Below are 24011 nucleotides of genomic sequence, written 5' to 3'. Positions count from 1 at the left end.
GTTGACTTTCAAACCGACTTCAAAGATGTGAGGTGGCATGATGTGGCCCACACCACAGGTCATAACCATGGCCGGAAACTTTATTAAGTTGTGCCCTCAAACGTTGAATCATCCAGATTTGCATTTTGAGGTTGTTGGCAATGGTCCTGTTATAACCTGGCTCAGTAGAGAGCAGGAGTTGTACAGCATCTCCAATCTTGCTCGTTGAACATTGTGTCACTTTTAGACATAAGAGGCTCCTATTGCTTTTGGTATTTGTACACAGCCTTCCAACTAGTAGATGGTTTGCAACAAAGAAAGGAAACTGGGTTTCAAACGTAATGTAATCATGTGGCCTTTTCTAGGGCAACAATTTTATCGCTACACCCTGTATAAATGTGTTTTGTTGATTCATTTGAAGCTGGGGGAGGGGGGGGGGTTATATCTTGAGCTTTGTTCAGTACCCAGCCAAGATTGACAAATTTTACAAAAGAATACTATCTATTTTCAAAAAGTCTGTCTCGAGTTGAATTAGATATAAATGAATTCTTGAATTACCCCTGTGTGAGAACAGTTCTTTGATTTTGATTACTTATGTCTGGTTGTAAATCAAAATTTACAGTTTAATGGAGGTAGAAAGCCATAAAATCTAGTAATAAAGAATTCCTACTTTACTGAAATCATTTGGTTGGTTGTTTTATAGCACATCAACCACTGTATGTCATTTAATGCTATATCATTGAATTGGGATAGTTTTTTTAATTTTTGGGTTGCACAAATCTTAAATTATTATCAATGTCTAAACTTTTGGTTGCTTTCAAGGTTTGATCAGTATTGTTTAAAGTAATTTGAAGAGTTATATATATTTTTTTAATCTGGTGTGGTGCTACCTTATGAAATAATTCCTTGATTCCATTTGCTGCATAATATTTCTTTCTGATATCTCTATTTCTGGTATTCCATTAGTATATGCTCTATTGTCATTTGCTGGTCACAGAATGTGCATTTTGCCTTTTTTGTAGCTTCAATCAAGTGTGAGTGTATTAGTTTAGTGTCCAATTCTTATTCTGTTTAGAACAATGTTTTCCTTTTATCCTTTTATTACAATTTTGTTTTCCTTTTTAATTGAAGATTGGTGTTCGTGCAGTGTATTTTGGGTGCATGTATCCCATTGTTTTCCACTTCTGTTGTATTTTTAAATTTTTTTTACCAAAATCTGTGTATGGAATTTTTATGTTTATTATATTCCTGCATGTAGCTTCTTTGACTAGTTTATTAACTTTTTGGTACTCCTGCAGTATTTTACCCACCGATTTCACGATCTTAGCCGAGCGTTGATCGACATCCGTCGGAAAACGCCGGAACATGGCGAGCGGTACGATACTCTATCAGCCAATCAGGGCGCTTCAAACGAACGCGCAGCAGACGAATAATTTTCATTGGAATTACACACATAGCGTTTCATTTCAGTTATTTTATTGTTCAAAGTAAAAATACACAGCCTTTCATTTCAGCTATTTAATTTAGCGATAAAAAAAAAAAACGGGAGCTGTTGGAAACATATTTATGCGAATTTATGTGGAGACAAAAATTTGGACACAACCCTTTTGTCTCCATAATAAATCAAATCGCGGAAGGCTACCCGGTTGGGAAGGAGCTTCTTTCCACATCCTCTGAAAACCCTTTGCTCCCTACTTTGCCTCTACAGTCAGTAGAAAATCTTCCAGTCGAAACTAAAGATAAACAGTAATTGTTGTCCCCCCCCCCCCTACAAACATTACTGAAGAAAAAAAAAAAAAAAAAAAAAAAAAAAAAAACATTGTTGTTACTGTTTAATAACGTTTTGTTAAAAACAAACAAAAAACATTGAAGTGTTTATTACTGTTGCTTACCCCCCCCCCAAAAAAAAGCTATCGGAAAACAAAATGAACAAAAAAAAAAAAAAAAAAAAAAAAAAAAAAATTCAACAAAATAAATTTATTTTACTTTAAAAAAAAACTTACGGTAAGTGTTTGTGATTTATTTTATCCAAATTTTTTGTATTAATTTTATCCATTTTGTTGTGTGTGTAATATCTTTTCCTTGTTGCTATTCACATACTTTTAGCGTTCTTGCACCGTAGCTCCGAATTCTCGGCTTTCGTCGGCGTTAACGCCGAAAGCGTCCGTCAACGCTCGGCTAAGATCGTGAAATCGGTGGGTAAAATACTGCAGGAGTACCAACTTTTTCATTGCTTGATATATCAACATGACTTGGTAATCAGGGTAGGACAATCTCTTCCTTTTTCATTCATTTTATTGTACAAGAACCCAAGCTTGTTCAGCTGGGCAAACCCGAGTATTGTACCGGAAAAATATCCAGTAAATAAAATGTTTAATAAATTGTTATTTTTTTGCAGTTTTTGCATTTCCATACACCAAACTTGGATATAAATATCACTAAAACATCCGCTGGGTCATAAGCTTAATTTCGGTACCTTACTTGCCTGGGTGGGTTTGTCTCTAAGTCAAGATAAACCGCGTCACACCCACACAGACAGACACTAGGAAAATTTATAAGATTCATTCATTATGTCTATTATATAGGGGTGTTAGAGTTCTCCTCTGAGAGCTAAGATGTATGACAAAAGAATCAGTGTATATAATAAACTTTTCCCATTGTTTTTTTTTTTTTTATTATTAACAGAAGTGCCATTTTGATGGCTTGTAATTCTGCTGTAGATAGGGAGTCTTATTTGGAGATGGTTTTGTCCATCTATACTTGCTGCACCTGTTCCTTTTGTTGTTTTAGCTCCATCCGTCTATATTTCTTTGTGTTGTAGATAACTTTCCTCAAGTGCCAAAGTGGCTTCTATTTGTTAGGTTGTTTGCACTATTTTTCTTGTGTTTAGGTTTTTCAATGTCCATGGTGGTCTGTTACCGTGTGTGTGACTATGTTATTAGGGTTTTCATTAATTTGAGTTATTTCTTTGATACAATGTCCAAAAGAGGGTATTTTTTTGGTTCGCTTGTGTAAAAGTTTGTATATTGCAGGTAGTTTTCTCAGGTGTTGGATTGGTTGGATTACTTTGTAGTTCTATTACGTATTGTATTGCTCATTTCCGCCATCTTAAATGTAGAGATTTGTTAGCTTCTATATATAAGCTTTCCATGGCTGATGTTCGGTATGCTTCCAGACTAAGTCTTAATCCTTGGTTTTGTATAGTTGTTAATTTTTAGAGAAAGGATTTACAGGTAGAGCTACAGGTGATGCACCCATGGTCTAATCTTGATCTAACATGTGCAGGATATATTTTTAATATAACAGTCCTGGTTTGCTCTCCAATCTGTTTTTAATATTACTTTTAAGATTTTTATTGCTTTTTGGCATTTTTGCTTCAAGTTATTGATAGGCATGTTAAAGTTAAGTTTGTTGCCTGGAGTGACACTTAAAAAATTTTTATGTTGTACTATTGGATTCAGATCTTGTATTTGGAGTTGTGGGTCTAAATGATCTTATTTTCTACAGAAATGGATACAAACAGTTTTATTTTTAGCTAGTTTGAATCCATTTTTGTTGGTCTAGTTATTTTGCTTAGACAATCTTTCTATTGTTGGCATGTTTGGTACAGAATAGGCAAATGAAAAGTCATCTACAAATAGTAATTTTTCAAATCCTGTGTCAACTATTTTTATTATTTCATTTATTAGGAATTAGTGGGACCTGTGGAAATTCCACAGTGGACTCTTTCATATGTAATACATATATGTTGGCATTCTGTAGATGTTCGGCATAAATGAAGACAGCTTGATATTATTGTAGCTCTTTTGTTAAAACTGCAAAAGTATTTATCTAAGTTAGCAGGAATGCTCGGCCTAGCCTGGTCGTAAAATATGCTTAAATATATTTTGATTTATGCGGATTTTGTATACAGTAAAACCCTGGGATACGGCATTAATCTGTTCCAGAGTTGGGATCCTAAGGTGAAGTTACTGTACACATGTATATAATCAAATAACATTATAAATAACGTTGCAAGGTGGGGTAAATACCATAACCAGGGGCCAGAAAAACATCTTATTCCACATCGTAAACTGAAAAAAAATAAATAAATGTATCCTAGGGCCATATCTCGAGATTCTACTGTATCTTATTATAGAGTCAATTTCTTTTTTTTAAACCTCCGCAGTTTAGTTTAAAATACGATCTAAGTAACCCCGCTTAATTTAGAAGTATTTAGTCGAAAATTGTAAAAAGCAAGAAATAACAGCAAAAAAAAAAAAAAAAAAAAAAAAAAAACTTATACCAATACAGTAGAATTTAAATATCTACCAACCTAAATACTTTTAACATGCTAAAACAAAGGTTTTTTTGTTTTTTTTATTTTTCTAATTTCAAAATATGTTACACCATAATTGTGATGTTTAATTTGCAGTATATTTCAATTTAACTTTTATTATAAAAAGTTAAAGTTTATGATTTGTTTCTTGCAAAAAAAAAAACCTATCTGAAAAAACAGGTAAAAGTAGCTGATAAAATATGTAAGCCTTCTGGGGAGCTAACTGCTTCAATATAATTCCAGAAACATATAGTGAGAAAACACGGAACATTTTATATATTGAATATACTATATTTATAATTTAAAAAAAAATTTTTTATCAGGAAATTAACCAATTTTAATGAAAATTGCAGTATTTATCAAATAATGATCTCAGAATATAATGAACTAATTTTTACTTAACTCTTAGTGAAAATGTTTTATTTTGTTTAAACAAAAAATACCTTTACTAAAGTTATAGTTTTCAGTAGTAAATAAAAACGCAAGAATTTATTTTTGCTTTTTTATATAAATAAAGCATTGTAATTTTTAATAAAAAATAATTTTTACAGGAACATTACGAAAAAAGCCCCTAAAGTCTGTATTAATGAATTTGATATAACTCGAAGAAAAATGAATTTCTCGCATACTATTCAGGAAATTAAAAATTCAATTAGATTCCTATTTCAGTCACCTAAATAATTTAGGGTGAAATGGAGTTTAGGAATTTATAGCCAAAACTAATTTTTTTTTTTTTTTTTTTGTTAAAAAAAAATAGCATTAATACAGTAAGTTAGGTAAAAGTTGCATAGAATGCTCTGCTTTACGGTTGTTGTAAAAATGGAATGGAAATTTGAATTTCGTTCCCTTTTAAATTCGGTACATTTTTACATTACATCCAACTCATCATTCACATTCGACACATCAACTTTTATAGCTTTTCGGGTATGCTGACAAGGTTAGGGGTGTCTATTCCGAAAGCCGTTCTTAACATGGGTAGATTGGAGTGTTTATTCGTTGTAAACGTACCCGACAGCCTATAAATGTCAACATTTCCAATGTGAATGGTAAGCTGGACTTATGTAAAAAATAACAAAAAGATATACCAAACTGACTTTTTCGTTTTAAAATGGAATTATTTCCCTTTTGTTATTAACATTTTTTTTTAAAAATATTTTTGTTCTTTATACTATTTATATATAAAAAAAAAAAAAAAAAAAAAAAAAAAAGTACAATTGTTGAATATTACTGTTTTGATTAGATTCGTTTGGGGGGGGGGGCACAATTAAAAAATTAAGAAAGATTAAAACGGAGCGAAATTTAAGTTTCCGTTCCATTTTTACAAAACCGTAAAACAGTCCATACTCAGCAAGTTTTATCGTAATTTATAAGCATAATGTTGAAACACTAAATCAACATTTTATTTATTTTTTTTTGCATATTAATGATGGAAGTATTTTTCTGTTTATTTTCTGAACATATGTTAAAAAAAAAATAATTTGTACATTCTCTTGAAAAAAAAAAAAAAAAAAAAAAAAAAAAAAAAATCAAACTTTTCTCTACTGTCACCTTTACAGGGTTCATGTAAAGCATTCATCTGTCCTTTTTATAATAAGAATTCCGTTTTCAAAGAGAAACGTTTACTGCCAAATTTCTTTTAAAAAAAGGGCAAGTTTTCCTGAAAAAAAAACTTTCACCTAACAATTCATGGTAAAAAATTAATCTTTTTTTTGGGAATATATATATATATATATATATATATATATATATACATATATACATATATATATATACATACATACATACACACCCAGTTCCTTTAGCTGTAACCGAAATCAAAACTTATGAATTCTAGGTAAAATTATTTATTACAAGAAATGGAAGGTAATAAACAATCATTCAGTAGAAAAAACATGTAAGTGTGACACACAAAACATACTATATATATAATATATAAAGTGATACACTTCCATGTGATATTCCTACTCCTTGTTCATATTGGTCTGAGTGTATTTCCCTGTCGCACTTTGTAATATCTGTGAGATAAGTTAAGTATGAACATTGCTTTATTTCCTTTTATTCCCATATCATGTATATCCTTTGAAATCCTATGCCTCCATGCTGTATTGTAAGCCTTTGGGATGTCAACAAATACCGCCACCACACGGTGTCCACATACAAAATTGTCGCAAATGTGATCATTTGTACTAGGTTTCTGTCTGTATTCACTCTGGTATTTCGATATTGTGGTTTGCCTCCACAAGTCACGAAATTCGCCTTCTGTCCATAATTTGTTGTAAATTTTTAGTAGCAACTTCAATGATTTCAAAGGGAGTTGTCGCAGAAATTCTTAATGGATTTCATCAGGTTCTACGGCTGTGTTGTGGGATCTTTTAATAGAATCTTCTAATTCGGTTAATGTAAGGAGTTTATTATAATCTTCTAGGTTTTTTTGATTTAAAGTTTAGTTTGTATTGTTCGATATTTTGTTTAATTGTTATAAATTTTAAGTTATGGTTTTGATTAGAGGAGTTTTGAGAAAAAGTTTCAGCTAGTACGTCTGCTATATTCTTTTCATCAGTTACTCTGGTGTTGTTTTTAAGGTGTTTAATTGGTGTCGATTGATGTTTACCTGAAATTTTTAATAATAATAGTTTCAGAATTTTTTTCATGTATATGTAAATATTTGATAATTATTAATTGTGCGGAAATTTCTTTAAAATGTTATCGTTTATAGAAATTCAAACGACTTGCTAATGCGCTGAGCTGACTAAAGTATTCTCTTAAAAATAGAAAACTTTTTCTGCTTTCGTCTTACTAGACTAGTCATTTTTTATTCAGAGTTAGTACATGTACTAAAAGCGTTAAAAAACAATGTACTAAGTACATGCGTTTAACTTGTACTTAAGGTAGAATTGTTTTTTTAGTGGTAAAAAAAATAATATAACAAATAAAAGGTACTTGTGCACTTATGCTATCATGCTGAAAATAATAACACTATTTAAAAACCCATTCTTAACATGGGGAAGGAAGGGTGCTTTTTGTTAACTATTCTGTACTTTCGCCTAACAATTAAAGATTCTGTGAAACTTGAATTTATTTTTTTAACTCATTGTCAAGACCATTTTTTTTTCAAATCTGTAAAACAAGCTATTTTTTTTTTTTTTTTTTAACCGAGGATATCTAAATAATAATAATTAGGTGGTTCGATAAAGAATTTCATTGTGATGCATTTTGTAAATTTTTACCTTGTTTCCACCTTAACATTTTTCTTTAAAATGACTACCTTTTAAGGTTTTTGGGTATGCTAAAAACGAATATTGCATTAAATTTTCCGCCAATAAATAGCTTTCTGGATATTAAGCAATGTCATTTCTTACATTATTGCTGGTGGCCATCTTGGTATGCGAGTTTGTGCATAGTTTCTCGGGGTTGTGTTTGCGCGCACCAAGATGGCCAGCGATAACATAAAAAATGACAATCTGGAAAACTACTTATTTGCAAAAAAAGTAAATGCGATATTCGTTTTCAGCATACCCTAAAACCTACAAAAGTAATCATTTTAAATTACCATTTTATTTCTTTGTTTACATAGTTGATTTTCAGTAAAACAATAGAAATGACAAATTACCATCAACTTGTGAATATATAGTTGTTGTTTATCAGGATTCCTGGTATACTGGTACTGTGAAAGCTACATCGAGGATTCATGTAGAGTATGATTTATGGTTGCATCTCAGAAAATAGGGGTATATTTGGTGTCAGATAGAGGATTTACAAAATTGGTAAATTGGACGGGTCCCAAAATGCATAAGTTCTGGTCGATTATAGGAATTTCCATTTTTTACAGAAATCCAAAATCCCTATGAAAATTTTTTTTTGATTTATTTCTGAGATTAATTCATATCTACTCAATTTTTTTTTTCTTTGAGGGGAGTAGCAAATACTGGCCATGAATGCTCTTTAGGCATTCAATGGCTACACCCAAAATTAAGCTTTCCTTTGGTGAGGAGGCAGGAAAAAAGATATTTAAAGAGATATTTAAATACTACTATAATACTTAGTTTTGTTCACAAATAGATACCTACTGTATGATACCATGTGCCAGTTTTAAAAAATTGAAATTTGTACATCTGAATTTATAATTCATGGCTTATGGTAAAGAGATACATCAGATTTGACTGCATAATCAGAAAGAGCACACAATTTTACATAAGAATGCAAAGTTTCATGAGAATAGCTTGAAAAATAAATGGAGAAATTACCGAATTTCAAGAAATTTGAAGATCCGTAATTTAGCCCACTTTTTCTAAAGAAATATGTTCACGGAAAAGCCTAAATTTTGGCACTTAAAATTATAACTTTTGAACTACTGATGGTATTTGCATAATTCAAACGGTTTTAAGCATCTTTTACATAGCTCTTTTCATGCAAGTTCATAAAATAAGAATTATCTAAAAAAAAAAAAAAAAAAAAAATCCAACTTGTAATGCTATATATATATATATATATATATATACATACACACACATACAAATACAGTATTTCAAAATACTGTTTCATCACAGCATTAAATAAGCATAACCAATTTTGATTGTTAATATAGTTAAGATATATTTAAAACTTTTCACCTAAGTTTCTACATACCTTTTATATGACCAAATAATGTGAAAAACATCTTACTTTATTACAAGTGGATAAATCGAATACATTTTTTTTTCTTAATTGAAAGAAAAAGAAATCCAAGTTATAAATTACCTGTATCCATTTTTAGCATCCTCAACAGCTAGTGTCTTGAATTCATCGTACATTTTTTTGTTATAATGTTCTCGAAGGAAGAAGGACCAAAATCTAAAAAGGGTGTTCATCTCTTGAGACATTCCAATACCTTGCTTTTTACGTTCTGAGGAAAAAAAAGAATTAAACTATATAAGAGTTTGTAATATTAAAATGGAGGAAAAGGAATTTTCAGTCAAGATATTCTATGATATTGGGGTTTTATTTGGAAATAAGATGAAATGTGCAAAATTGAATATTATAAATTCTTTATGACATTAAGTTTAAAAATGTTATTTTATCACTAATGAGATAAGACTAAATGAAAATACTAGAAAAATGCATAAACAAAAATATACATCAATCTAAAGTAATGGGGTTACCAAGATCTTCAGGTGATACCAAAATGGATTTAAATGACTATTTAAAAAATTAAATTATCAAGTAATGAATGTACAGAGTGTTTTTCAATACAGAAAAAAAAAAAAGTGAAGCAAGCATGGTCCCCCCGTGAGTGTACAGTGAACAAGGCATAAAAAAAATGACTAAGTTCAACATTGTCCCTCCACCCCCATTTAGCCCCAGGGGACATCAAATTCTGGTGAAAACTGCAGTTTTAGGCCTTAACATATATAAATTTAGTTCTGCACCATGGAGAGGGGGGGAAAAAAAAAAAAAAAAAATTTTTTTGTACTCATATCATGTTTAATGTTTGTGCAAAATTTAAAAATTCCAAGGCATAGTTGTTATTGAGAAAAGTGTGGATAGACGAATGAATGAGGGTGAATTTTACAGGTACACTCCTTTTGTCGCGAAAAAAAAAAAAAAAAAAAAAGTAAGAGAACTTTCAAACATACCTTTAAGACACTTTGCATGATATTTGTGATAAACTATCCAAACAAAATTATTTTCCTTCAGCAGTTCATACGAGGGATGTTGAAAATGAGGGAATGTTTGTGGTGCACTGCCGTAACTTGTGGATAGCATATTTTCCGAAGGACTAGAAAAAGATAAAAGGCAATAAAAATTTGAAACATTAATATAATATAGAATCATAGTCTAAGGTAATACAAAATATTTTCAGCAATCAAACATTTGGTTCGATTAGATTTTATAGAGAGGGGAGATTTCAATGAAATACACATATACACCTATATTATAATTTACAAAAAATTATGATTGTGAACTGAATCTATCACTTGGTAAATAATTAAAAAAAAAACCCAGTCATATTTTATAAACAGCAACAATTGCTATCTGGAGGAAAATTTAATTCTTGAGCAGCATGTTAATTCGATCACATTCTTGAGCAGCATGTTAATTCGATCACATTCTTGAGCAGCATGTTAATTCGATCACATTCTTGAGCAGCATGTTAATTCGATCACATTCTTGAGCAGCATGTTAATTCGATCACATTCTTGAGCAGCATGTTAATTCGATCACATTCTTGAGCAGCATGTTAATTCGATCACATTCTTGAGCAGCATGTTAATTCGATCACATTCTTGAGAAGCATGTTAATTCGATCACATTCTTGAGAAGCATGTTAATTCGATCACAATTAGCCAAAATTACTCTCTTTTATACTATCCTAAGATCTTACACATTAAAGTGAACACGTAGATGGAGGCTGCACACATGCACAAGAAAATATATATTTATACATACAAACAAGCAGTCATATATTGCCATGTAATCACACACACACACGTTGAACACATAACAGGGTTATTCTACAAAATAAACCTATCCAGAATGTTAGCATACAAACATGTTTACAACTATCCCATAAATTCAATAGATCATACACAAGTTACAGGAGAACATAACTACGCTTGTATATAGATATAAATGGATATATCAATAATAAATATACTCACACAGTTTAACACATTCACTTAGATAATATAAGATATTGAGATTTCAGCAATAAAAAAGTTCTCAAAATTCTAGATAACTTTTCCTTCATTTAAATTAACCTGTGTAAAACACAGTTATGGTAAATTGAATTCAATCACCTCATTATTTATGGAGTTAACTGATTTTAGTTATTTTAACAAGAAATTTAGAACAAGCTCTATTAGCTTTATTCATTACTAATACTTCTAATTTAAATAAGCTGATCACAAAAGCACACCTCAAACAATTACGGTAATAAAAATTAGAGGAACCAAACCAACACATATATAAAATTCTTTAAACAATTATATAAATATGGAAACTCACATTCACAAAAATCAAACCACATAAAATGCAACACTGAAAATGCAAAATTCTAAGTTTTAATAAACACTTGTGTATAATTAAAGCGAAATGGATTTTGTTAAAATATCTTATTTAAAACTATTTACTACAGGTGGGGATTTTACTATTTATGTAAGACAGATCACGACCAACTGTTGTTGATTCTCAATTCAAACAATCTCGGCCAGTCATTCGAACATCAGGTAGTCTGAGCCTGTCAACACAAAGTATCTGAAATATTTCTTGGGGTATTATTGAAATAAACATTAAAAAATATTTAACTTTCAGTTGTAAAGATTATATAACAAGGTTAACACATTTTTAATGTCCCTTTTCAAGGCATTCATTCAAATTTTCAAAACAAAACTTAGTAATTGACAACAGGAAAAGTCCCTTTCATTTATTTCATGTAGTTTTAAGGTAATTCTCTATAACAACGTGCAACAAAGCTTGTCAACTATTTACAACTTAAGCTCAACACTAGACTACTGTCTACTTTGTCAGTAACTATGTATTTTGTTCTTAAAGCTTTTTTTTTTTTTTCAAGCTTAAGTTTTTTTCACAGGCTGACTTTCTAAAAGCATCCGATTGTCAACAGAGTCAAATTACCAGAATTCTCCTTCAGAGCAAGATATAGATTGATGAAGTTAATGAGATATCACTTTCAATTTTCATTTTGTTATTCAATCCTTCTACTTGCTCAAGGTTTGTCTTCTGAGTTTTTGTTTCTATCTCTATTTGCTTTTCTAGGTACATGTCATACCAGCCTAACCATAGAGCATGAAACAATGAGGAGAAGGGGTTATTGGCACTTTATAAACCCCTCCTGCTGCCTTGATCTCTGTGCCACTAGAGTCATTCTTCATATACTTCACCTCTATTTCCTTGTTTACTAAGAATCCTCTCAATACTGCCCTGAGAGAGTACCAGAATAGTCCTAACAACTTGAAGCAACTTGCTGTAACACGGATCAGCTATGAGAGTTGTGAACAGTTGGCCAATCCTGCCATATTCATTAATAATGTCGAAATTTCTATATTACATCTATTATTTCTATGTTATCTATATTATACATACATAAGGCTTTACGGACAAATTTATCTTTAGTTGACCTTTAAATATTTTTGTTTACTAGCCAAATAGAAAAGTTACTAGGCAAACCCACGTGATTTTTAGAATATGACATTTTTCGTTACATAAAATATTTTTTATTTTTATTTATTTTTTTTTTTTTAAATAATTCTAAATATGAACCAAATTTTATGTTGACACTTGAAGGTATGAACATTAAAATTTCTTCAAATATTAAACAGACTTGTTCTAATCAACCTTTTGTTTAAATAATTTGACTTTGCTCGTTTTATTAAAAAAATAAAATAAAAAAATAAAGATATTTTTTCACTCAGTAATAAGCTTTGGAAGTTTGTCGGTGAAAGAAATACAATTGTCAAAAGTGTTATTTCTAGTGGCCATTTAAAAAAAAAAATCAATTGCAAATGCAACTGTTTCACTCGCAATGTAAAGCCTTGATATAAATAATTAACATTGAAACTTACATGTTTTTTAATTTTTTCTTCTTCATTTATAAAGTCATTTAATTTTTTTTTTATAGTTTTAACATTGTTTCATCATTATAGGTTATTTACTTTTGGTTTTGTATACATCAATTAACAAGTTTAATTATTTTCTTACTTAACATTGGTTCAATTAACTGGTTTCCTTTTTCGATTAAGTAACTGATTACATTTTCATACAAAGGCTTGTAGTTTGGAGCATTCATCATTAAAATACTTGTAAAACAGGCAGAAGGATGCAACATTTTGTCAGTGGGACAGGTTGAACCTAGATGACGGTTCAGGACCTATTAGGTTGATAACTAACTCTTGAACCCTGTCCAGGAGTGATTAAGTGATATTAAGGATTTAATTATGTTAAGTATTCATCCAGTGATACCGTATGATCTGATTTTCCTGAGAAGACTATTGTGATGTTCCAAGATTACAATTAGGATATCTGCTGTAGTACGGGCTTGCCTAAATCCATATTGTTGGTTAGTCAGAAGTTTAGCAGCTGTAAAGTGATGGACTAGAGCTTGATTAATTATGGACTCAAATATTTTAGTGAAAAAAGGGAGGAGGCTAATGGGGCGATAATTTAATGGGTCAGTTCTTTCGCCAGAATTTTTGTAAACTGGTATCACAGAAGCAGTTTTTCAGCAGTCAGGAAAGAAAGATTCATTAAGGCATTTGTGTTGTCAAGTTTGGAGAGGACTGGAGCAACCTCAGGGGAGCATTTTTTTAACAAAACAGTCGAGTTGAGATCGGGTCCACATGCTTTTGAGGTGTCTAAGTGTTTTATGATATCATACATTTGAGAAGGGGTGATTTTCAGATCATCTAGTGTGGTGTGTCTGCAAAGGAAAATCAGGGAGGAAGTGGTTTGCTAGGTCCAATGTAGGGTTTGAAACAAACTTACTGGCAAGCACGTTAGCCTTCTCAGTTGCCATGTAAACAACCTCATGATTGTTGGATAGTGGGGGAATTGATGATTGTTCATTATTTACAACACTGTTGTAGATTTTCCAGAAATCACAAGTTCCTAAATTCTGCGCTTGAACGCGTTTTCTGGTAGTTTCAATGTATTCTCTCTTAGCTGTTGCTACTTCTTTCTTACAATTACTTCTAGCTTCTATAAACTTCTGTCTGTTTGTACTGGACTTATGTCAGATAAATCTGATGTGCATGCGACTTTTGAACAATGGCAGCTGTACAAGTAAACCACTTGGGAGAGTGGCGTTTGCTATAGAACTTCCACGTGGGAATATGAGCTTCAAGTGCCACTTTGAATCACTCAGTGGTCTCATCTGCACACTGTTCTGCAGGAAGAGTGCGAATTTCCCCATAGGGCATACCTGACGAGATCCCTGATGGCTTCCCATTCAGCCTTCTTATAATACCTTTTCATTTCGAGTAATGGCTCCTCACCTTTGGGTCGAGAATTTAGGGCGATCTCTATTATCACAGCGTGATCAGCATTCCTGAGTGGGCTATGGGCATTTGTTACAGTCATCGGGAACTGTAGTCAGAAATAGATCTAGAAGTAAGGTTTGTTGATCTTGCTGGTACAGGGAATGTGTCAAAAACGTAACTGTCTGTGATAGGGAATGAGATATAGAGAAGCTGTGTTATGCTACCAGCTGCGTTTGTAAGTAGTTATGAAAATAAACATTTATTCGTTTAAAATTAATATTTTGGTGATATATGCCATCTTCATAATTTTATTTTTTTGCCTCGCCATAATATGAAAATAAACAAATATTTGTTTAAAATTAAGATTTTGGCGATATACGCCTTCTTCAGAATTTTATACATTTTTATTCCCCAAAATGTTTTGTTTATTTTCATAATATTGCATTGTAATTTGGCTTATAAGTATTTTATTTTTTTTTTATATTTTTAATATTCAATAAGATTAATATTTCAGAAATATTTAAATACTATTTATTTCGATTTTATTTTTTATATTCTGGCACAAACTATTACTGAACATAATGATTTTCAAGACATTTCCTATACAGGGTGTTCCAAAAGTCTTGGGCACATTAAGCAGATATGAGGACTTGAAATGTGCCCAAGACTTTTGGAACACCCTGTATTTCCAAAACTTTTTCAAAGTAATAAAAGAAACAAGACATCGTCAAGACAAAGCTAAAAAGCCTGTGCAAACTCTGTATGAAAGAGCATTTTTTGTCAAAATCTAACGTTTGACAAAAAATAACCATTTTAAATATTCCTTCAAGTTTAGAAAAAATATGGCTACAGGGTGTACTTATTTAATATGCAATTAACAAACATTTTGTACTTATGTAAATATTTACTGTGGTCTTTTTAAAATGAATTATTTGAAAGTGCATCATGTGAACAACTTATGATATGGATAAAACAAAGAATGAATGAATCAAACCTTTGTGAATAGGAACTGGAGCTGTGTCTGGATCTTGGTTTATGTTCTTTGGAATCCATTACCCAGCCAACATGGCTCTCGATTGGAGGATTACTGCTATATTTGGTCTTTTGTTTTCGAGGTGTCTACAAAAACAAAAAAATTAAATGAAAAAAATGTCACACAATAAAAGCTTACAATTATTAAATTAGCTTCCTTTATAGGGGAAAAATTTATATTTCCGTAATCAAATTTTCAAGTTGTCAAAACAAATTCATTTCAATTAAAAAGATGAAAATATGAAACCATACCTGAGGATCTGGAGGTCGACTGGAATCTTTGACAACGGGATAAAAGCGTGGTTTATTATTTAGAACGCATTTCGGTGTACGAGGACATTCTCTACGTCCTGGTGTATCAGGTACATATGTGGGCAAAGATCGTGATAATTCCGTTTGTGGTTGGAAAAGGGGTGGTGAAGGGGAACGCATTTCTGAAATTTAATTTTTACTAGATAAAATATTACATTTCATAACAGAATACTTAGCAAGAGTCAACAAAACAAATAGATTTGATTAAACTATTAATAACAAAAATGTTAAGTTTATAGGTCACAACAATCACAGCAGTCCCCAAAATAATAAAAATTTAAGCCATGTAAAATTTCCATATCATTACTTGCATCCAACTAATTGGTCATGGAAAATTCCATAACAGACTTAGAGTGATGAATACGTTGCAGGATATGACGTGATAGAAGGAAGTACGTGGCAGAAAAGTTAGATCAACACTGCTTTTGGAGTTTACAATATCAAAGTGAGCAGACGTCTTTTCGAGCTACACCTCCTGTACCCTAGATGGATCGAGGGAATTACAGTTGATCGAGATTATATAATATATATATATATATATATATGAACTGCAAAAATTAAAAATTGCAGAAGCAAATAATATACCACTTTGATCATAAAGATAGATCTAAGTATTTGGCATTTTGGGATTATTTGAACTATTGTTCTCATCTTGACTTTTTTTTTTCAAAACATTTCAGTCAATATAACCTCTAACCTTCAGGTGTATCTTGTTGAACACGTAAATCCGCATGGAGTTTGAATGAAACCCTTATTTTAGTTCACAGGGGTAGCATGCTCTTATTCTGTTATCCATGGTTGGGTAGGAGTCCTTAATTCACAATTGTATTTGAGTTGTTCACACTAATGACTACCAGAAGAGTAATTTTACAACTGAATTTTACTAAGTACTTTATCCACTACAACATGGATCCTTGAGAATTTGACAAGATACACCCGAAGAAGGTCAAAGGTTACATCAATCAAAACATTGCGAAAATAACAATCTCCAATAATATTGCCCAAAATATTAGGGGGAGGGAGGATACAAGATGAGAACAGTAGTCTGAAAAATTCAAATACAATCAATCCTCATCTAAAAAATTCAGAGATGCAATACTTAGTGTTTTGTTGACATAATTGAATTTACATTTTAAAAGTATTACTATATCAACCAATATTTTATCACCACTTAATATCACTTTATGATTTTATTTTACAAACTTTGGTTTTATGTTTATCATTGAAGTTATTCCATAATACATATATAAGATTTCACAAATGAAATTAGAAAAATTTTATGGATATTAAAAAGGTTCGATGTAGAGAAAATATTTTATAGTGAAATCAAGTTCTATTTTAAAGTTATAGATAAATAAAAAAAGTCATTTTTAATGAAGAAACTACTATCTAAAGAACAATGGTTTTCAGATTTGACTTGTAAAACTAAATATTTACAAATAACTTTGCAATAACAAAGAAAAAAGAAAAATGAAGACTCAATTATACAGTAATAAGAATTTTGTTATACTTATGCAAAGTTATAAAAATATGTGGAATAATTGTAATAAAGTACCATTTGATGGTGGTGGTGGCGGAGGTGGTATTTCCTGGAAGTACAAGTTTGGCCCACCTGGTACACGACTTTCAAATTCCTCTTTGGTTATCAAGTTAAGAGTTTTGTATTCCTTGAACTCGTTCTGTAAAATCAAAAAAGTCCATAAATTTTATTTTTTTTTTAATGAAAAATCACTCCAGACAAGGCATAAAGCTACTTGATGTAAAGAGCTAAAATACTTCATGATCAAAAACTTGTAAATGATAATTGTTAGATGGAATAGATTCTAACAGAGAAAACAGCAATTCTTCCCTCTATATCAGAAAAATCGCTCCTGAAATGTGAGGAGCAAAGGACAAAGGAATGCGAGTTACGCAGCTGCCAAAAGTAACCCAAAGATTCCACTTTCTATTCTCCTTAAATACTTAAACCTTCAATACAGTCTCCATAGTAAAAATATGAAATTAAAATGATTGAGCAATAACTGGTTTGTACGTTCATTAGTGCACCATGGAACAAAATTATAGATGAAAGTTATTTGTTATAAGTGAAAAACAGTTTTCATATCGTTATATCCAGAGTTGTTTGTAGTAACTACAAACTTATAATACTGATGTCTAAATAAAGAAATAAAATGCATAATAAATCGTTTAAATTGTTAGACATTTTGAACTTGCTAGTGTTTTCTTATTTACAATTCTTTGTAGTTAATTCTTATCTAATATTTAGGTTCTGAAAATTAAGATTTTAACATTGTAAAAAAAAAAAAAAAAAAAAAAAAAAAAAATTATGGAAGAATAGAATGAAAGTCGATACTTTGAATTTTTTTATATATATCAGTCCACATAGGCAACAGTAGTAAAAAGACACCAAACAACTGTCTTCCTAACAGTCAATATTATTTTATACCAGTTATTGAATACCGGATATGAATTTATATTCAATTTTTTCCTCACACTAACATCTTTTTGTCATCGAAATCAGTGAAATCGCATATATATATATATATATATATATTTTAAAAATCAAATCGATTGATTGCCTGCTTTAGTTGGAGACTTATCGCGCTGCACCGGGAGGAAGCATTACATGCCTTCCCACAGTGACTTAGTCCACAATATATTGTATACATTGCACTGTAGAGAACCTACTGTGTATGTATATATATATATATATATATAAATGGCTTGAATTGAAGTTTAAAATGCAAAAATTAAGTTTCAAATGAAAACTAATATTTTTTGTATGTTTAACTGTGTTCTAAATGGGAACATTCACTTCAAATGTGCCAGTCATATCAAAGAACCTACTGTTAATATTATATGCCTGGCCTTACTGCTTGTATGGTGATAATGGCTTGAATTTAAGTTTAAAATGAAAAAGTCAAGTATCATGATGCAATTTGGCTCTAAACAGAAACATTCATTTCTATGCGCCCCCGTCATATATCAAAGCCTAATGTTGATTTTACATGTTGAGCCTTTTGGCATGTGGTAATAAAACTTAATGCACTTGTGATGTTAGGCTGTATAAGATATTAACTTTGCTCAAAATCGTCTGGTCTCCTTTGACTGGATTATTTTGATTATCGATATTTATTGAAGACATTCCGATATAAAACATATCTAAGAACACTGCCAGGCACAAAGTACTAAAGCGTAAAATTTCATAAATATTGGCTCAACTGTTTTTGAATCTATAGGGAAAAGACTCACACAAAGTTCCTTCTCTATAATAGTAGAGATTTATTTTTTTGTGAGAGAGAAATGGCAGGCCACAATAGTCTCATATTTAGACACAAATGTACAAATTAGATTTACATCCAAGATATTTCTGGCTTAGAATATAAGAAATGTGCTAAGCCAGTTGTGATATTTTTGAGTTTGGAATTGAGTATAATTCAAGAATTACATGCAGATTCTTTACTGAATTAAAAGAAAAAGTTGTTTAACTCGTATTAATTCTGAAACAAAGGTGAAGTCAAAGTAGATAATCTTTTGATTGGCACAAACATCTGTTTAGCACACTTGCAGTCAGGATGGAAGCTGCACTGATTTGGTCTTGTTTGTATGATGCTGGTTTTGAAAGACAACTGCATTGCTCAATTAGTGGTGGTCAAGTCAGACACCCATATGCAAACAATCCTACTGAAAATCCAGCGGCAGATGGAGGTTTGCTTATAAAGCTTAGCTGCAAGACAATCATCTCCTGCAACCATGCTGCTTTGTAATTTTTGCATAACCTTACTAACCTTCATCAATAGTTGATACTTGGTCATACATTTGTATTTGCTGGCAGAGTTAAACTAGCTGATCTTCATTTTTTTTTTTTTTTATAGAATCGCTTAAGATAAGGCATGAAGTTACTTGATGTAAGGCGCTAACAAGAACAAAAGCTGATTATTGCAAAGACCAGAGATGCCTATTGTGAAAAAAAACCAAGGCTGTAAGTAGGAGGAAAACTGAACAGGAAGAAAGTTACTTGAATAAGAAGCTGTATTACCAAGTGAATCTATGCAGTCAAACGAGATGGAACAAAGCAGGGAAAAAAACAAAAAAAAAAACAAAAAAAAACAAACAAAAAAAAATCAGATAATTCTGAGTAACATGACAAGAGTATTTATATAAAAAAAGAAAAGAAAAAAGAGACATGAGAACAACATCACTTCTCAGAGGTTGCAGCGAAGATAGGTGGGGGCTAATCAAATTAGATACGTTTCTGCACTTTATCAAGAATCTTCAAATGGGACAGATCCACCAGCCCAAATGTAACAGTACTCCATACAAGGTATGACAGTAGATTTTTAGTAATAGAGAATAGCCTCACTGATGAAAAAATGTTTTAGAGAGAAAGAACCAATTTTATGAGACCCAGAAAGAGCAATGGATCTAATGAATTCTATGAAAAACTTGAGCAGTTTAGCCACCTGCTTATGCTTTTTACCAGTGAGATTTTTTTCTTCTCAAAACAAGTTTCATGCTTAAATGCTAGAGATTTGATGTTATTACCAATTGTAAATCAATAATATTACTCCAGTGTTCAAAAAACCTACAAAAATCAATTATTTGAAAGTATTGAATTCATGGACAGTATTATATTCATAAAAATGTTAATTCAATTAAAATAATTACAAGACGAGACTTACCAGTAAAATATCATCCCAGCATAATTGTTCATAGTAACGAAGCCCATCATTGATTATATGATAGCATTCGGTGTTAACTTTGACACGAGATGTTGTTTCATTAGTACGATCACCTCCAGGATGTTTACGCAGAGCAGGAGGTGTCTGTGTGACTATCAAAATTTTATTGATGTCAGACTCATCTATTTCATCTGCTAATTCATCATCGTCTGACCTTTAACGAGAAAATTATTTTTGCAATCAAGCAACATCCTTTTTTAATTGGAAAAAAGAAAACTTCAAAACTTTTTAAGGTATATCAACTCATTTTGCAACATAAAATACTTATAAAATAGATATTTATTTCTACAAGTAATTACAAACAAAAAAAAAAACATGCAAACAATAAGCTGCAAACTTTTACAAACTTAGGACTGAAATTATGTGTTTAGAAATGGTTAGTCTATATGAAGTTGAACTAGAGAATCCATTAAAATAAAATTGATAAAATTTAAAGAATCCATAAAGGAAATAAAGTCATGCTGTAGTTAAATTATTAATCGTTACCTATTCTGCAGTTTCAATGAACAATGTCCAGAGTTAAATTCTACACACTGCTACCAACGCTTGTGACTCCAAAATCCAAATGAGCTCAATTGCTAAAAAAAGGCCTTTTATTCAAACTGTCAGCATCTCATTTGCATATGCTTGGCAAGAATTCAAAGAGTGATAGTTGCGAATAAAATTAATTGGAGATCACCATTTTTTTCTTATCATTTGGCAACTAAACCCTACAAGATGTGCAAACAAGTGATAGCGGCTATTACAGAGTTCATAAATGGCACCACAGTCAAACTAAATCCCAATCATGCAAAACAAAGTTGGTTATGTTTAATGGTCTATCAACTTCTAAAAGGGTCATTTAAAGCTAGAAATTAAGAAACTTGTTTGATCTTAGTTTATGAGTATTAGAATTTCAGAATCTAGTTTTTGAAATATTGTTTCAAATTTGCAATTGCTTCTAAACTTCTTTGCCATCAATCCTCCAATTGCTTTTAAAGTAGTTTGAATTTTAAAGTAATTTAGAAAGTTTCTTTCAGATATTTTATTAGGGTGTTTTTACCTTAAATAATTTCTGATGCTTATTAAGGTTGTAGTATGTTTTGGATATCTTTGTATTTCTGACATTCTATTAATGTGTTTCAGGTATCTGCTAGTTGCATAATGAGAAATTTAGTGTTTCTGCAACTTTGAACAGATAAGAATGTGTTCATTTGGTGTGTTATATTCTCATCCTATTTAGAACAATATTTTCTATTTGTCCTTTTGTCATTGTATTTTAGATTATAGGTTGGTATTCATATAGTTTATTTGGAGTGTGTGTCTTCCACTCAGTTTGCCACTTGCTTTTCATGTATTTCTTTTCCTTTTAGATCTGTATGGGATTTTAATGTGTGTTATGTTGTTCAGTGTAGCTTCTTGGTTTATCTTATTAAAATTCAAAGACTTTTTCATTGCCTGGTAGTATACATGATTTGGTATTCACACTAAAATAATTGTTTTTCCTTTCTTCACTAATTTTGCTGTATTTGTTCGTCATAGCTGATGCATGGGTAGAACTCTTTCCCTTTCAGGGTTAGAATAGTTAAAGAGTATATATATATATATATATATATATATATATATAAAATGAATTTTGTCACATTTTAATGGCCTGTAGTTTCACCTATGTGTGGGTGTCGTTTAATAATCTTATGAGGTGTTTTGTCCATCGGTGCGGCAGTTGTTTCTTTTGGAAACAACTGTATAAATTTCTTTGTATTATACATTTTTCCTGGAGTTCTCCAAAGTTCTTCTGTATTAAATTGCTTCCCCCCCCCTTAAATTTAATGAGTGTCAAGTCATGTTTGGCTTAGTCTATGTCCAGGGTGGTCTGTTATTTGTTGCATGTGTAGGTATGTTGTCAGGATTTTCATTTGATTTTAGTAATTGATTCTTGATATCCAAAAGAGGCTATTTTTTTGGTTTCCTGGTGTAGAAGTATAAATTGAGGTTTTCTTATGTTGGATTGTTTGAATTTGTAATTTTATATATTGTAAAGCCAATTTTTCTTAAGTGTAAAGGAGATTGATTATATATATATATATATATATATATATATGTGTGCATGCTTTCCATGGTTGATGTTCGATAGGCTTCTAAAAGCCACAATCCAAAGTGCTTTCCCCTAAAAATAACTATTTCAAACAGCCACAGCACCTCACCAGCAGATATGCATTTTGCAGACCCAGAAGCAAAACATTGACTTGTCATTGCCACTGTTCTTGCATGCACACTTCTGCATCGACAGTGAATGCATCCATGTCAATTTTACTTCTGGGTAATCTATGACAGATCAGTCTTTTGCAGGTTGCTCAATAAATTAATTCCTAGGGAGGGGAATTGTTCCACATTGTGATCTTTATAAATAGGAGGGCTAGTCACCGAAACTGATGTCAGGCCTGATATAAAAGTAAGCAAAACTTGCTGAACAATCAGACTTGATAATGAAAGAGCTTCAAAAAAAAATAAATAAATAAATAAAAACACGATTTATACTCAAACTGAACTTATTCTATATTCCCAAAAAATTCACATGTTTCTATGAAAGATTTTGTAAATAAACAAATTTTACTCTTTAAAATCTGAAACAATGTTTATTTACTTGAGTTGCATTAAAAAAATTAAAGGAATAAGATTCAATTTATATTGAAACTAAAAAATCAAGAAATATGCATGTTAGAAGCAATAGACGATCAAAATACTGAATTAGGAATATAAGGAATAAACAATAATTAGACAAATTAAAAGTGAATGATAAATTTTTAAAAACAAAAGCGCATGATAAATTTTCGCATCAATTAGAGTTTAAGGACCCCAGCAAGAACAAGAACAGCATTTGGGTGACACCGATTGACCATTACAATAATCATACATGCACATCACATTCTGTAAACAAGCATAAAATGGAATTTTTTGCCAGCATTTTTTTTTTTAAAGAATTTTTTTTGGGGAGGGGGGGGGGTCCTAGATTAAAAACTAACAAAATTTAGGATGCTGATCTTCGCTGTCCTTAATCAGTGAAGGAGCAATCCTGGATTTAGGCAGGGAGAATCAAGATTTTCCTTACATTAAAAATTATACATCTTTAAAAAAATTAAAACTTTTGGCCTCCTCACTGAGGCAGATTGGACAGAAGGTAAATTTTTTACATGGGTGAAAATCCAGCTTGCAAAATCGATTGGGGGGGGGGGGGGGACTGCACTTCAGTTTGGCACGAAAATCAAAATTACTCCAGTCTAAAAGGATTTCTCCAGCTTTGTTCTAGAAGAGGAAAGATGAAGTGTAGTATCACAACATCCATTTTTTAAATGTTTTGTTCCCTACATTAAAAACTTACCTTAAATTTAATTTTGCTTTTGTAAGGGAACAAGTATATCAGTTTTAGTTTATCTTCTAATTTATGCAAGGCAAAATGTGTGTATGTCTCACAATAACTTCCGACAGATGCATTGGAACGTGACAAAATTCTAACGTTTTAAAGCTTGGTCTCTCAGACAACAAATACCGAAAAATTGGCCAAAAAACATCCTTCATCCTCAACTGGGCAGTTTTCTACAAGGAGGGGGGGGGGGGTCGGTTTTTTCGTCAACATTTTCGCAAGTCATCTCCATACCCTTAATTCGAACGCTAGTGATT

At 31.2% G+C, this 24011-nt stretch overlaps 1 protein-coding gene across 4 annotated transcripts in view; it reads right to left on the bottom strand.

Moving 5' to 3' along the window:
* Window positions 1–24011, bottom strand: part of LOC145254222 (la-related protein 1-like) — a 93579-nt gene that overhangs the window by 5077 nt on the left and 64491 nt on the right. For all 4 annotated transcript variants that reach the window (XM_080113008.1, XM_080113006.1, XM_080113007.1 and 1 more), the window contains exons 13-18: window positions 20295–20508; window positions 17168–17291; window positions 15553–15734; window positions 15263–15387; window positions 9910–10052; window positions 9035–9179 (exon numbers count right to left, since the gene is read on the bottom strand). In XM_080113008.1, the coding sequence (XP_079969134.1) occupies window positions 9035–9179; window positions 9910–10052; window positions 15263–15387; window positions 15553–15734; window positions 17168–17291; window positions 20295–20508 (933 nt within the window). The remainder of the gene's footprint in view (window positions 1–9034; window positions 9180–9909; window positions 10053–15262; window positions 15388–15552; window positions 15735–17167; window positions 17292–20294; window positions 20509–24011) is intronic.

This window comes from Euprymna scolopes, chromosome 3, assembly GCF_053919585.1.
Source record: "Euprymna scolopes isolate OS-2025 chromosome 3, ASM5391958v1, whole genome shotgun sequence".
Taxonomy (NCBI): domain Eukaryota; kingdom Metazoa; phylum Mollusca; class Cephalopoda; order Sepiida; family Sepiolidae; genus Euprymna; species Euprymna scolopes.
The sequence above is the reverse complement of the archived record's forward strand: the minus strand, read 5'-3'. Positions and strand labels throughout refer to the sequence as shown.